At 52.2% G+C, this 15,801-nt stretch overlaps 1 protein-coding gene and 1 long non-coding RNA gene across 2 annotated transcripts in view; one reads left to right on the top strand and one right to left on the bottom strand.

Annotated features, from left to right (window-relative positions):
• ZFP1 (ZFP1 zinc finger protein) overlaps nt 1-11,104 on the top strand; it is a 34,993-nt gene extending 23,889 nt beyond the window's left edge. The window contains exons 3-4 of the mRNA XM_084906754.1: nt 7,419-7,545; nt 9,388-11,104. Of these exons, the coding sequence (XP_084762880.1) occupies nt 7,419-7,545; nt 9,388-10,466 (1,206 nt within the window). The 3' untranslated portion in view covers nt 10,467-11,104. The remainder of the gene's footprint in view (nt 1-7,418; nt 7,546-9,387) is intronic.
• LOC311633741 overlaps nt 1-15,801 on the bottom strand; it is a 39,922-nt gene that overhangs the window by 5,756 nt on the left and 18,365 nt on the right. The window lies entirely within an intron of this gene.

Consider the following 15,801-nt stretch of genomic DNA (forward strand, 5'->3'; position numbering starts at 1 on the left):
AAGGAGAGTCGAGAGCGAGAGCGGAAGGTGAGTCTAGAGCGAGAGACCGGAAGCAGATCTAGAGAGCAGAAGGAGAGTCGAGAGCGAGAGAGGGGAAGGAGATCTAGAGAGCGGAAGGAGAGTCTAGAGCGAGAGAGCGGAAGAAGAGTCTAGAGCGAGAGAGCGGAAGGAGAGTCTAGAGCGAGAGAGCGGAAGGAGATCTAGAGAGCAGAAGGAGAGTCGAGAGCGAGAGAGTGGAAGGAGATCTAGAGAGCGGAAGGAGAGTCTAGAGAGGAGAGACTAGAGCGAGAGCGGAAGGAGAGTCTAGAGCGAGAGAGCGGAAGGAGAGTCTAGAGCGAGAGAGCGGAAGGAGAGTCTAGAGCGAGAGAGCGGAAGGAGAATCGAGAGCGAGAGAGCAGAAGGAGATCTAGAGAGCAGAAGGAGAGTCGAGAGCGAGAGCGGAAAGTGAGTCTAGAGCGAGAGACCGGAAGGAGATCTAGAGAGCAGAAGGAGAGTCGAGAGCGAGAGAGAGGAAAGGGAATCTAGAGCGAGAGAGTGGAAGGAGATCGAGAGAGCGGAAGGAGAGTCTAGAGCGAGAGAGCGGAAGGAGAGTCTAGAGTGAGAGAGCGGAAGGAGAGTCTAGAGCGAGAGAGTGGAAGGAGATCTAGAGAGCAGAAGGAGAGTCGAGAGCGAGAGACCGGAAGGAGATCTAGAGAGCAGGAGGAGAGTCGAGAGCGAGAGAGAGGAAAGGGAATCTAGAGCGAGAGAGTGGAAGGAGAGTCTAGAGCGAGAGAGCGGAAGGAGAATCGAGAGCGAGAGAGCGGAAGGAGATCTAGAGAGCAGAAGGAGAGTCGAGAGCGAGAGAGAGGAAAGGGAATCTAGAGCGAGAGAGTGGAAGGAGATCGAGAGAGCGGAAGGAGAGTCTAGAGCGAGAGAGCGGAAGGAGAGTCTAGAGCGAGAGAGCGGAAGGAGAGTCTAGAGCGAGAGAGTGGAAGGAGATCTAGAGAGCAGAAGGAGAGTCGAGAGCGAGAGACCGGAAGGAGATCTAGAGAGCAGGAGGAGAGTCGAGAGCGAGAGAGAGGAAAGGGAATCTAGAGCGAGAGAGTGGAAGGAGAGTCTAGAGCGAGAGAGCGGAAGGAGAATCGAGAGCGAGAGAGCGGAAGGAGATCTAGAGAGCAGAAGGAGAGTCGAGAGCGAGAGAGCGGAAGGAGAGTCTAGAGCGAGAGAGCGGAAGGAGAGTTTAGAGCGAGAGAGCGGAAGGAGAGTCTAGAGCGAGAGAGCGGAAGGAGAGTCTAGAGCGAGGGAGCGGAAGGAGATCTAGAGAGCAGAAGGAGTGTCGAGAGCGAGAGGAAGGGGAGTCTAAGCGAGAGAGCGGAAGGTTTAGAGAGCGGAAGGAGAGTCTAGAGAGGAGAGACTAGAGCGAGAGCGGAAGGAGAGTCTAGAGCGAGAGAGCGGAAGGAGAGTCTAGAGCGAGAGAGCGGAAGGAGAATCGAGAGTGAGAGAGCGGAAGGAGATCTAGAGAGCAGAAGGAGAGTCGAGAGCGAGAGCGGAAAGTGAGTCTAGAGCGAGAGAGCGGAAGGAGATCTAGAGAGCAGAAGGAGAGTCAAGAGCGAGAGAGAGGAAAGGGAATCTAGAGCGAGAGAGCGGAAGGAGATCTGGAGAGCAGAAGGAGAGTCGAGAGTGAGAGAGCGGAAGGAGATCTAGAGAGCAGAAGGTGAGTCTAGAGCGAGAGACCGGAAGGAGATCTAGAGAGCGGAAGGTGAGTCTAGAGCGAGAGACCGGAAGGAGATCTAGAGAGCGGAAGGAGAGTCTAGAGCGAGAGAGAGGAAGGGGATTCTAAGCGAGAGAGCGGAAGGAGAATCGAGAGCGAGAGCGCGGAAGGGTAGTCTAGAGGGAGAGAGAGGAAAGGGAGTCTAGAGCGAGAGAGTGGAACGAGAGTCTAGAGTGAGAGAGCGGAAGGAGATCTAGAGAGCAGAAGGAGTGTCGAGAGCGAGAGGAAGGGGAGTCTAAGCGAGAGAGCGGAAGATTTAGAGAGCGGAAGGAGAGTCTAGAGAGGAGAGACTAGAGCGAGAGCGGAAGGAGAGTCTAGAGCGAGAGAGCGGAAGGAGAGTCTAGAGCGAGAGAGCGGAAGGAGAATCGAGAGTGAGAGAGCGGAAGGAGATCTAGAGAGCAGAAGGAGAGTCGAGAGCGAGAGCGGAAAGTGAGTCTAGAGCGAGAGAGCGGAAGGAGATCTAGAGAGCAGAAGGAGAGTCAAGAGCGAGAGAGAGGAAAGGGAATCTAGAGCGAGAGAGCGGAAGGAGATCTGGAGAGCAGAAGGAGAGTCGAGAGTGAGAGAGCGGAAGGAGATCTAGAGAGCAGAAGGTGAGTCTAGAGCGAGAGACCGGAAGGAGATCTAGAGAGCGGAAGGTGAGTCTAGAGCGAGAGACCGGAAGGAGATCTAGAGAGCGGAAGGAGAGTCTAGAGCGAGAGAGAGGAAGGGGATTCTAAGCGAGAGAGCGGAAGGAGAATCGAGAGCGAGAGAGCGGAAGGAGATCTAGAGAGCAGGAGAGACTAGAGCGAGAGCGGAAGGTGAGTCTAGAGCGAGAGAGCGGAAGGAGAATCGAGAGCGAGAGAGCAGAAGGAGATCTAGAGAACGAGAGAGAGGAAGGAGAATCGAGAGCGAGAGAGCGGAAGGAGAGTCTAGCGCGAGAGAGAGGAAGGAGAGACTAGAGTGAGAGAACGGAAGGAGTATCTAGAGCGAGAGAGCAGAAGGAGAGTCGAGAGCGAGAGCGGAAGGTGAGTCTAGAATGAGAGACCGGAAGGAGATCTAGAGAGCAGAAGGAGAGTCGAGAGCGAGAGAGAGGAAGGGTAGTCCAGAGCGAGAGGAAAGCGTAGTCTAGAGCGAGAGAGAGGAAAGGGAGTCTAGAGCGAGAGAGCGGAACGAGAGTCTAGAGCGAGAGAGCGGAAGGAGATCTGGAGAGCAGAAGGAGAGTCAAGAGCGAGAGAGCGGAAGGAGATCTAGAGAGCAGAAGGAGAGTCGAGAGCGAGAGAGTGGAAGGAGATCTAGAGAGCAGGAGAGACTAGAGCGAGAGCGGAAGGTGAGTCTAGAGCGAGAGAGCGGAAGGAGAATCGAGAGCGAGAGAGCGGAAGGAGATCTAGAGAGCAGAAGGAGAGTCAAGAGCGAGAGAGAGGAAAGGGAATCTAGAGCGAGAGAGCGGAAGGAGATCTGGAGAGCAGAAGGAGAGTCGAGAGTGAGAGAGCGGAAGGAGATCTAGAGAGCAGAAGGTGAGTCTAGAGCGAGAGACCGGAAGGAGATCTAGAGAGCGGAAGGTGAGTCTAGAGCGAGAGACCGGAAGGAGATCTAGAGAGCGGAAGGAGAGTCTAGAGCGAGAGAGAGGAAGGGGATTCTAAGCGAGAGAGCGGAAGGAGAATCGAGAGCGAGAGAGCGGAAGGGTAGTCTAGAGGGAGAGAGAGGAAAGGGAGTCTAGAGCGAGAGAGTGGAACGAGAGTCTAGAGTGAGAGAGCGGAAGGAGATCTAGAGAGCAGAAGGAGTGTCGAGAGCGAGAGGAAGGGGAGTCTAAGCGAGAGAGCGGAAGATTTAGAGAGCGGAAGGAGAGTCTAGAGAGGAGAGACTAGAGCGAGAGCGGAAGGAGAGTCTAGAGCGAGAGAGCGGAAGGAGAGTCTAGAGCGAGAGAGCGGAAGGAGAATCGAGAGTGAGAGAGCGGAAGGAGATCTAGAGAGCAGAAGGAGAGTCGAGAGCGAGAGCGGAAAGTGAGTCTAGAGCGAGAGAGCGGAAGGAGATCTAGAGAGCAGAAGGAGAGTCAAGAGCGAGAGAGAGGAAAGGGAATCTAGAGCGAGAGAGCGGAAGGAGATCTGGAGAGCAGAAGGAGAGTCGAGAGTGAGAGAGCGGAAGGAGATCTAGAGAGCAGAAGGTGAGTCTAGAGCGAGAGACCGGAAGGAGATCTAGAGAGCGGAAGGTGAGTCTAGAGCGAGAGACCGGAAGGAGATCTAGAGAGCGGAAGGAGAGTCTAGAGCGAGAGAGAGGAAGGGGATTCTAAGCGAGAGAGCGGAAGGAGAATCGAGAGCGAGAGAGCGGAAGGAGATCTAGAGAGCAGGAGAGACTAGAGCGAGAGCGGAAGGTGAGTCTAGAGCGAGAGAGCGGAAGGAGAATCGAGAGCGAGAGAGCAGAAGGAGATCTAGAGAACGAGAGAGAGGAAGGAGAATCGAGAGCGAGAGAGCGGAAGGAGAGTCTAGCGCGAGAGAGAGGAAGGAGAGACTAGAGTGAGAGAACGGAAGGAGTATCTAGAGCGAGAGAGCAGAAGGAGAGTCGAGAGCGAGAGCGGAAGGTGAGTCTAGAATGAGAGACCGGAAGGAGATCTAGAGAGCAGAAGGAGAGTCGAGAGCGAGAGAGAGGAAGGGTAGTCCAGAGCGAGAGGAAAGCGTAGTCTAGAGCGAGAGAGAGGAAAGGGAGTCTAGAGCGAGAGAGCGGAACGAGAGTCTAGAGCGAGAGAGCGGAAGGAGATCTGGAGAGCAGAAGGAGAGTCAAGAGCGAGAGAGCGGAAGGAGATCTAGAGAGCAGAAGGAGAGTCGAGAGCGAGAGAGTGGAAGGAGATCTAGAGAGCAGGAGAGACTAGAGCGAGAGCGGAAGGTGAGTCTAGAGCGAGAGAGCGGAAGGAGAATCGAGAGCAAGAGAGCGGAAGGAGATCTAGAGAGCAGAAGGAGAGTCGAGAGCGGAAGGAGATCTAGAGAACAGAAGGAGAGTTGAGAGCGAGAGAGCGGAAGGAGATCTAGAGAGCAGAAGGAGAGTGGAGAGCGAGAGAGCAGAAGGAGATCTAGAGAGCAGTTCGAGAGTCTAGAGAGCAGGAGAGACTAGAGCGATAGCGGAAGGAGAGTCGAGAGTGAGAGCTCGGAAGGAGAGTCGAGAGCGAGAGAGTGGTTGGAGAGACTAGAGCGAGAGATTGGAAGGAGAGTCTAGAGAGTAGGAGAGACTAGAACGAGAGAGCCGACTGAGTGTTGAGCGAGGGAGAAGAAGCAGAGTCGGAAGGAGTGTCTAGAATGAGAGAGCGGAAGGAGATCTAGGGAGCGGAACGAGAGTCTAGAGCGAGAGAGCGGAAGGAATTCTAGAGAGCGTAAGGAGAGTTTAGAGAGCAGGAGAGAGTAGAGCGAGAGTGGAAGGAGAGTCTAGAGCGATAGAGTGGAAGGAGAGTCTAGAGCAAGAGATCAGAAGGAGAATGGAGAGCGAGAGAGTGGAAGGAGATCTAGAGAGCGGAAGGAGAGTAGAGAGGAGAGACTAGAGCGAGAGCAGAAGGAGAGTCTAGAGCGAGAGAGTGGAAGGAGAGTATAGAGCGAGAGAAGAGGAAGGAGAGTCTAGAGCGAGAGAGCGGAAGGAGAATCGAGAGCGAGAGAGCGTAAGGAGAGTCTAGAGAGAGAGAGTGGAAAGAGAGTATAGAGCGAGAGAGGAGGAAGGAGAGTCGAGAGCGAGAGAGAGGAAGGGGAGTCTAGAGTGAGAGAGCGGAAGGAGAGTCTAGAGTAGGGGTGTCGAACTCAATCAGAGAAGGGGCCAAAATCTAAAATCCAGCCTAAATCGCGGGCCGAATGGTTTACTGAACAGTCATAAACTGACAATGTCATAAACTGACAGCGGAGTGCAGTGATGACAGCGCGGTGCGGGCCACATTGCAAGGCCTGGCGGGCTGGATTTGGCCCGCGGGCCTGGTGTTTGACACATGTGGTCTAGAGCAAGAGAGCGGAAGGAGAATCGAGAGCGAGAGAGCGGAAGGAGATCTAGAGAGCAGAAGGAGAATCGAGAACGAGAGAGAGGAAGGAGATCAAGAGAGGAGAAGGAGAGTCGAGAGCGAGAGAGCGGTATTAGATTTTAGAGCGAGCGAGTGGTTGGAGAAACTAGAGGGAGAGAGCGGAAGGAGAGTCGAGAGGGAGAGAGAGGAAGGAGAGACTAGAGCGAGAGAGCGATAGGAGAGACTAGAGCGAGGGAGCGGAAGGAGAGTCTGGAGCGGGAGATGAAGGATAGGGTACATCGAGAATGGACGGAGAGATTAGTTGAGAGTGGTCAGAGAGTGTAGAGCGAGAGAGCGAATGGAGAGTCTAGAGGGAGAGGTCAGAGAGACTAGGGTGAAAGCTGAAGCAGAGTCTAGAGAAAGCCATCCTAGTTAATAGAGCAAGGAATGGAAGAGAGACAGGCAGGAGCGGCTAGAGAGAGGATACAGAGTGGAGTGAGAGCGAGTTTGGTGAGACTAGAGCGAGGGGTGCGTCAGAGAAATGTATGAGAGACTAGAGAGAGCAGAAGGATGGACTAGAGAGAGGACGGAGAGACTGGAGTGAGGTAGGAGAGGTGAGTCACAGTAAGGGGACATTAAATAGAGAAAGGTGGAGTGCAAGAAGTAGGAAGGAGAGACCAAAGAGGCATCAGAGAGAGGAGAGAGAGACAGACTGTAGGGACAGTAAAGAAGGTGATCTGAGTGTCAGGGAGGATTCAGAAAAGTTAGGGCAGAGAGGCAGGGTGAGAAAAGCAGGTGGTGCTGGAGCGATTGGGGCGGAGAAAGGGGAGTGGAGGAGGTGTGGAGATCTCTGATGGGGCGCAGAGGGGAAGTACAGGACACAGAGGAGACTGGACAGAGGGATAGAGGAGAGAGAGACTGTGCCCTACAAGGTGGAGAGGAGTGAGAGGGCGGAGGGCGGGGGCATAAAGGAGGGAGGGGAAGAGGAAGTGGCCCAGGGGGCGTTAGAGGAGTGAGGTACTTGCTTGAGCTTCGGGGCTCTCCCAGGCTGCCCCTCTTGCTCTTTTCCTGTGCTGTAGTCCCGATGGCTTCGGGTACCCTGTCCTCCGGATTTCTGTCCCACCGCTGTTACAGAATGGGATGGGTAACCTCATTTCCCGGGCGTTTGGCACCCTCCAACCCTCTCTGTCCCCTCTGGTCTGATGGTGACCTGCCCCATCCTCATGTCCAGAAGTCACCTCATTAGTGTAACAAACCTTATCAGTCTCAATTCGTAGGTTAACCTAGGGGTTTGGGGAGATGTGAGCCAGGAACTGTGGACAAACACCGGATGTATTTCTTATAGATCATAGTGTCACAGAAAGTCTAACTTACTGTGGTCTAGTTTGATACAAGAACGGTGCCTGTGTAAGCATCACCCCCTCACTGGTGCCATTCTCTGCTGCGAATTGCCGTTTAGAGGCGTGGGGTTTCATTCATCCGAGATGCCTGAGCCTGTGCCAGTGCCAGAGACAGCACGGAGAGGTTAGAGAGGGGAAGGAAAGAACGAATGCACACTCAGACCACTGTAAACACAATTCTGACCAACGCAGTGAAGGTGCACGGTTGGTGTGTGCGAGTTTCCCTGGGAATGACTCCTACAATGTGTGGTGAGAAAAACTGCCTGTGTCCTCCCGTATCACATGAGCTCGTCGTGGCAGAGCGAACAGCAATGTGCCGTTTCAGGGGTCAGTGTCATTCACGGACGTGACCGTGGACTTCACCCAGGAGGAGTGGGAGCAGCTGGACCCAGCGCAGAGGATCCTGTACATGGATGTGATGCTGGAGAACTACAGCAACCTGCTGTCCGTGGGTAAGGACAGCTCCCGCATCCGCGGTTACCCGGGGCGGCTATGTGCTTCCTCAGGTACCGAGGAACGAGCTGCTCAGTTACTGAGTGGTTTGGCCTCAGGCTTCACACGTCACAGCTGAGAGTGAAGACTGAGTTCTAAAACCCACGCAGTAGGAGCTGCGACCAAACCAGATGTGGCTTTTGAGGCGGAGCAGCTGGAGCTGTGCTGGCAAAGTTAGAACTGCAGTTGAGAACTCTCCAGGGAAGCTGTGGAGGGAGAATCAGAAGCCACTAGAAGTAATATCCCAAGGATTATGAGTTGGTACTTTCAAATATTAACACTTTTTCCCCCCAAAAAATCCCTAAACCTTTAGAGACGGCTGCCAACAGATGAGTACTGTGCCCCAGATGTCTGAGTACCCTGTACTTAGCTCAGGCCATTGGCCCGGCGGCCTCAGGGAAATAGATTTCAGTCCAGGAGGGACGTCCCTGTCTGCACACAGATGGCGGCGGCATCACATGACCAGTGATGCCCAGAGGCAGGTGAAGGTTATGTAAGACCGAGGAGGCGGCGGAGTAGTCTGGTCCTTAATATCCCTTCAAATAAAAGTAGGGACAAGACTTGTTTGGGGAAGAAGTTAAGCATATTAGAAGGAGAGAGAAAGATATGATATAATAAATAATGAAAATACATTCTGTCTCCAACAGCTTCAATAGAAAAAAAACAATGAGCCCTCGCCAGATTGGCTCAGGGGATAGAGCGTCAGCCTGCGGACTGACGGGTCCCAGGTTCGATTCTGGTCCAGGGCACATACCTCAGTCGCAAGCTCCTGGCCCTGGTTGGGGCTATGTGGGACGCAACCAATCAATACGTCTCTCTCAGATCTGTATTCCCTCTGTCTCTCCCTCTCCTTCCCACTCTCCCTGAAAATCAATGGAAAACACCCTCGGGTGAAGATTAAATTAAATTGAATTTAAAAAAAAACACAATGAAAGCAGCAGTAGAATTGAATCTATTAAAGGGATCTTGGGTCCTTGCATCAATTTTTTGTTTCCCACAGAAAATGAGTTTCTGGGCCTTTTCAATCACTTGCAAAGTCTTCCTTTAAAGCAGCTATTTTCAACCTTTTCATCTCATGGCACAAATCAGTTAATTTAGAAAATTCTGCAGCACACCTTTGATTCATTCACACCAGACAGCGATTGTGTTAGCTGTTGTCATTTTTAAATTTGACAATCTAAGGGAAAAGTGGTCAGTGCCCTGACTAGTCGGGTTTGCATGTTTTAACTTCTTGTGGCACATCAGTGTGCTGCAGCACAGTGGCGGGACTCGCTGCTCTTTAATACGATTGTTTCTGCCAAACAGCAATACCGCCGGTAGGAAGGGAGGAGGCGGGGAGAGAGCCTGGGCGCCTATAGACGAGGTGCTGGCCCAGCCACAGGGATGCAGAGGCAGAGACTCAGGTCTGCCCGTGTCCTCTCCTTTACCGTCTTCCTCAGCCTGCGTGCCTGCCTCTGTGCTGACTGTGCAGCGTCCCCGAGGACAGTCCTTCGCCCCTGCATTGCCCGCCTTCCCACACGGTGTGTTTCCTGTTGCTGCCCCGCAGTTTTATTTCACGTTACCCCTCCGTAGGTCACTGTGCGATCTGGCAATGCTACTTGTGTTCACTGTCAGTTTCTGCTTCCTTTATTGCTGCCACGGGCTCTTCCCCCCCCCTTTTTCTTTCAAAGTTTAAGAGCAGGGACAAATTTGCACTGAGGGACGCAATTCTGGAGGACTGGGTCCTGGACTGGGTCCCCAGGAGGGACGTTGTGGGACGTAAGCGGAGGCCTGACGGCGGTCCTCCCTGTGCTCTCTCCTAGAGGTGTGGAAGGCCGACGACCAGGCGCAGAGGGAGCGCGGTGACCCCGAGGAGCAGGCGAGGCCGTTCATAATCTGCCAGAACCAAACCCCCATCGAGGAAAGGAGTGATCTCTTTGAAAAACCACTCAGTCTGAGCACAGACTTTGTTTCTCTAAGACAGGTGCCCTATAAATATGACTTATATGAAAAAACTCTGAAATACGGTTCAGACTTACTGAACGGTAACAGCTATATAAGGAAGCAGGCTGATGAGTATAACGAATTTGGAAAAGCCCTTCTCTATCTAAAGCAAGAGAAAACTCATCCTGAAATGGAATATGCAGAATATAACAAAATTGAGAAAGCTTTCAGCCATAAAGAAGCCATTTTTAAACATCAGAAAATTAGGAATTTGGTACAACCCTTCCTTTGTAATTACTGCGACAAGGCTTTCTCCTTTAAGTCACTCCTCATCAGTCATAAGAGAATACATACGGGAGAAAAACCGTATGAGTGCAATGTCTGTAAGAAAACCTTCTCCCACAAGGCAAACCTCATCAAGCATCAGAGAATCCACACCGGGGAGAAACCCTTCGAGTGTCTCGAATGTGGAAAAGCCTTCACCCACCAGTCCAACCTCATCGTGCACCAGCGGGCACACATGGAGAAGAAGCCCTACGAGTGCGGCGAGTGTGGCAAGACCTTTGCCCAGAAGTTCGAACTCACGACACACCAGAGAATTCACACGGGGGAGCGACCCTACGAGTGCAATGAATGTGCAAAAACCTTTTTCAAGAAATCAAACCTCATCATACATCAGAAAATTCACACGGGGGAGAAGCGCTATGAGTGCAGCGAGTGTGGGAAATCCTTTATCCAGAACTCGCAGCTCATCATACACATGAGAACGCACACGGGGGAGAAGCCCTACGAGTGTACGGAATGCGGCAAAACGTTCAGCCAGCGGTCCACTCTCAGGCTACACCTGCGGATCCACACCGGGGAGAAGCCCTACGAGTGTTCTCAGTGCGGGAAGGCCTTCAGCAGGAAGTCCCGACTCAGCATCCACCTCAGAGTTCACATAGATGACAAACCCTGACCTGCAGCAGGTCGGACCGTGCAAAACCCTCCCACCCACCAGAGCCCTTCGGTGGGGTAGAAACCTCCTGAGGTCCCGAGGGAGCATGGGAACTCATACCGAGAGACCATCCATCAGCTCAAAAACGCCAAATTAGGGTCCCCTGCAGACAGCGGTACTGAAGGTTGGATATGGGGCCCAACTGAAGAACACAGACCAAGAATATCCCACTGTAGATAGACATGCTTAACTGTGTCACAGTGAGATTTTTAGAACCTTGAATGAATGATTTAAACCTTGAATGAATTTAAGGATGAAATTGTCTGGGAAGTAGCAGAAAGGATATACAGACAGTACCTAGGGATAGAGTGGTTGTGTGCGATTATGCCACAAAACCACAAAAGTATATTTTAGATCTGCCCGTATGAATTTTAACAGTCACTGGGAGTTTGAAATTTTTCTAATAATTAGGACATATCAATTTCAAACAAGATTTTCGACACTAAATATCACGTGGGTTTTTTTTGTTTGTTTTTTTTTACAACTCAGTATGCATTCCAGATGAAATAGGGAACAGATTTTAAGAGGCATGTAACACATGTTCTGCTTGCTGGCAAATGGAAGTTGGTGTGGCCATTGTTAATAAGCTGCCTCTTTTTTTTAATATATATTTTATTGATTTTTTTACAGAGAGGAGGAGAGAGGGACAGAGAGCTAGAAACGTCGATGAGAGAGAAACATCGACCAGCTGCCTCTTGCACACCCCCTACCAAGGATGTGCCCACAACCAATGTACATGCCCTTGGCCGGAATCGAACCTGGGACCTTTCAGTCCGCAGACTGATGCTCTACCACTGAGCCAAACCGGTTTCGGCTGAGCTGCCTCTTAATAAACAGAAGACAGTGGTGAAGTTTTAACCTGCTTCTGGGCTCGCTGAAGGATTTCTACAAGCATGACTTACATGATTATGCAAATCTAAGATAATTAAGAAGAGGTTAAAAGTGAGGAGGCAGCTGTGGGCTGTGTTCCTCAGGCTGCACCGCAGGTAAAAATGGGCCACAGAGAAGATCCGTACCCATCATACTGGGGTTTTCTCTCCCGGCTGTTTACACACAAATGCGTGTCAGTTACCAAATGTTGTGTAACCCAGAAACCACTTGTCTTTTTGTGTTTCCCTGTTCCTCTTAATATTTTATGAATTGTCTTGTGAAAAATGGTAGGATGTGTATGCGGTACACAAATGTTAGTTACCTTTCAAAGTCTTTAAAGGGAGTATTACTTTAAGAGAACTGTCACATGCCTCATTGCTTTTTAAATTTTCTGTGTGCACAGTCCATTTTAAAGACACTTTGGCTGCTCTGTTCAGGGGATGCACTTCTACTTCCTTGAGTTTCACGATCATGGCTCAGTGTAAGTTACGCCTTTCCACGAAAGGTTCACAAACAGCTTTGTAAGTTATACTGTTCGGTAATCTCTCCAACTATTGTGTAACTCAGAGATATGTCATCTGAGGCTTGATTTCAGATTCACACATTCCTCCTTTTCCCCCCATCGCAAATCATGCATTAGAATTGTAGATGACAACAGAAACTGGCTTAAAATCTTTTTGAAGACCATTGATGTGCTATGACTCTGAATGTGAGTGACTCTGAACAAATTTACTGAAACAGCCATAGCCCAATAAGCCTTTTAAGTTGTCAGCTGATCTACTGGCAGCCAGGAAGCAGAGAAGGGTAATTTCATGCTCTGCGGTGAGAGTGAACTGTGAGGGCCTCCTTGGGAATCATTGTGGCTCTGACCTTTAACTTTAAGAATATACATTCTCCTCCACCCAGCACCCATGTTTGGGAACCTGTCCCTGAGAAAAAACTAGAGTGCCAGGACTTGAGATTACGTTTGTCAGTACATATTGTGTGTTCTGGTAAGGAAAAGGGAATCGGTGTAAATGACCCCCAGTGGGAATGATTGAATGAATTGTGGCGAGAACGGATCATGGTTGATGGATCTACAGAAGACGTGTGGGAGCAGCTCCCCCAGGTCACACGAGGGCGACCGGAGGGGAGAGTATCTATCAAATTTTCTAAAATAAACATCTAAGAACCTTACATGTGTGTGTTTGTATATGACTTGATGGCCCCGAGAACAAGGTTCTCCTAAGTCGGAAATAGAATTGGAAAATCGATCATGCATTCCTTAGTCCCTAAATTCACACTCATACTGAAGCCACACATAACCCATTAAAGTGGACATGTTACTAACATGAGTCAACAGCATCACGTAAGGCGAGCTCTAGCTATGTGGCTGTGTTGTACACTTGAGCTCTTTCTTAGCAAAAGCATGTACCTGACTTTACAAGCTCGCTCAGTGTGAGTTACGAAGTCCAAACGCTCTGAACACACACCCACCCAACAGCAGCCGCGGCGATCACAGGTGTGACCACTCCTCTCTCAGCTCCTCGCTCCCGGGCCTGGACGTTCACATCGGAACCTCTGACTGTTGTTTAAGTGTGCTCATAATCCAAAGTGGTTTTAGATGAAAGGTCTTCTACAGACAGAGCCTGTATCCGACCCCACGGCTGTGTTTCTGTTACCCCCTCAGTAAGCCCGGAGGCCGGAGGCCAGAAGGCAGGCCCTTTGCACAAGAAGACCCAGCTCACAGGTTTTTCCAGACTGAGGCCTGGATCTGTCTGACCCCAAAGCCACCCCCACTGCGCCGACTCCGGGGCCTGTTCTTTTCCCACTGATCCTTTCCTTCGGAGACTTTATTTCCATCGGTATCTCACAACCGGAGTGCTGAAATACCTGCTTTTTCACGTGTTTTTTAAATCTAAAGTTGGGGATTGTCTACTTGATATAATTCTCCTGTGAATAAATCTTGGTGATTCTGAGGACTAGTCAGTCATAAGGGGAATGAGGTGACGAATGACATTCTAGGCAAGAGGCACAAAGTTTCCAAGGACGAGAAAATGTGAGACGCCGGGCCCTCAGTGTGGGGGGCTCAGTGGGATGCAGCTGATGGTTCAGCCCCAGCCAGCCATGCTGGCTCCTGTCCCACTGGCTCCCCCGGCTGCACTGTCCTCTCCTCTTCGGCTGAGTGGCCAGCCAAGCCCTGGCCTCCCCTCCTGTGCTCAGGAGCCTGTCCACCCCCTGGCCTGCTTGGTCACCTGACTCCTGTCAAGTCCTGCGGCCAAAGTACAATGCATTCTGGTCTCACTTAAGTCTTCCGACTCCCCCTGCTTTACGCTCTGCTGCTGTTGAAAAGGGAAGGACATCGCTCATCCTGCTGTGGCTGGATGTGGGACACGGCCGGGACCCTCTCCCCCATTTTCCAGCTCTTGGCTAACATTGGTGACCTTCTTATCCCACAAGCACAGCTGGACATCCCAACACCCCAGCACTGACAGAACTAGGTGAAAATGCAATACAGATAGAACACGTGAACAGCACAGCCAGCCACCTCCATCCAACTGGTGGCCAGCAGCCCGGGACACGTTCCTTCCCAGCGCACGGCACACTCACCAGGACAGACGTGCGGGCCACACGAGCCTCAAAGGGAGTAAGGATTGGAATCGTACCGCATGTTCTCGGACCACAGCAGGTTTCCATTGGAAACCAGTAACACGGTAGCTGCAGTCGAGACACCGGACAGGTGGGGATTTCGTTGTAAAACAGGCGACTGACAAGTTTTGAGACATCCACTTCCAACGCTATTCGGAATAAACACACAGCCAGCCACTCGACTCAGTCAAGAGCCAGGCTCCTGTGCTCCCACCCTCCACAGCTTCCCTTGGTTTTCGAGATCTGGAAGGCCACGTGACTGTTTATTTCCCCCTCAATGCACTGTAATTCCTGCTTTAAAAAAAGTTCTTATTGCTTTTTACACAGAGGGAGAGGGGGAGAGAGAAACATCCATTGGCCGCCGCCTCCACGCCCCCTACTGGAGACCACCTGGGTATGCGTCCTGAGCAGGAATCGAACCTGCCGCCTCCTGGTGCATGGGACGATGCCAAACCAACTGAGCCACACCGGCCAGGGCTACTCCTGCTCATTTTAAAATTCACCAATAAAGACTGAGCTCTCAAAACACCAGGCCGCTACCCTGACAGCAGCAGAATCCCCGGGCCACACTCTCTCCCCCCACAAACTGGCCCAGTGGCTGCAGACCTGCCGCGTACCCACCAGAACCTTTGAGTCATAAACCTTGTGGGTGTGTTTTTCTTCAAAAAGTTTCCCGATGTTATTGCCGAGGGCACCTTGCAATAATATGAACCACAAGGGCCAGGCCAGCCCCAACGCTGGTTCTGAAGTATCCGATGGCTGGGAGGGGGTGGGCTGAGTGTCTCCAAGCATTCCTGGCCAATGGCCTCACTCTGGGCTGGGAGGAGCCAAGACAATGGGTGCAGCTGCAACTGGCTTCCTGCCGGCCAGCCCTGTGGGGAGCCCTGGGGAGGGAGCACTGCTGCCCTGGGGCCGTCTGCTGTCACAGCGCCTCTGTTCTGTGCTGCCTGCTGTCTGTCCCCACATGTCACTGCCACCAAGAGCAGTGAGACCAGGCCACATGGTCTCACGCGATGATTAGACCGCTGATTGGAAATGCCTTAATTGATAGGTACCTGCGGGTCCTCCGTCTCCATGCTCAAAGCCAAGGAGTGCTGAGGAGGGCAGGCTGGATGCCAGGCTGTTGCCACCACCATCCCCCCGCTCCCCCCCCCCCCCCCCCGCCCGCCCGCTGAGGCTCGGGAAAGGCCGGAGGAAAGGACCCCCACAGGTGAGGAGGATCAGAGACCTCCACCTGCAACCAGTCCGGGGGTGAGGGCCGGGGTGGGTGGGCGGGCGGGCGTCATGCCTGGACTACATGTGCCACCCGGTGAAATAGCCTTTGGCGCCGGGAAAAGGAAACGCAGCGGAGGCTGTGGTCTGTGTCGCGGCTTCCCTCGCTGGTGTGGCTCTTCCTTCCCTGGTAGGGTTATCGTGGGCCCAAGCCCTGGTGCGATACTGCTAAACATTAATGGACACCTCAGCCGGCACGGCTCGGTGGTGAGCGTTGACCCATGAACCAGGAGGTCACGGTTTGATTCCCAGTCAGGGCACCTGCCTGGGTTGCAGGCTCGATCCCCAGTAGGGGGCGTGCGGGAGGCAACTGATGGATGATTCTCTCATTGATGTTTCTATCTCTCCCTTTCCCTCTCTGTGAAATCAATAAAAAACATTATATATATAAAATTAATGAACAAATATCAATGCCCTGAACATGTGGGGCGCGATGATGTGCACCAGCTCCGTCACACGCAGCACCTGCCAGAAGCCTCCGGCGCTGCTCAGGCTGCACTCCGGCGTCCAGGCTCCGAGTGTGAGG

Source organism: Pipistrellus hanaki, assembly GCF_964339955.1.
Source record: "Pipistrellus hanaki genome assembly, chromosome: 15".
Lineage (NCBI taxonomy): Eukaryota > Metazoa > Chordata > Mammalia > Chiroptera > Vespertilionidae > Pipistrellus > Pipistrellus hanaki.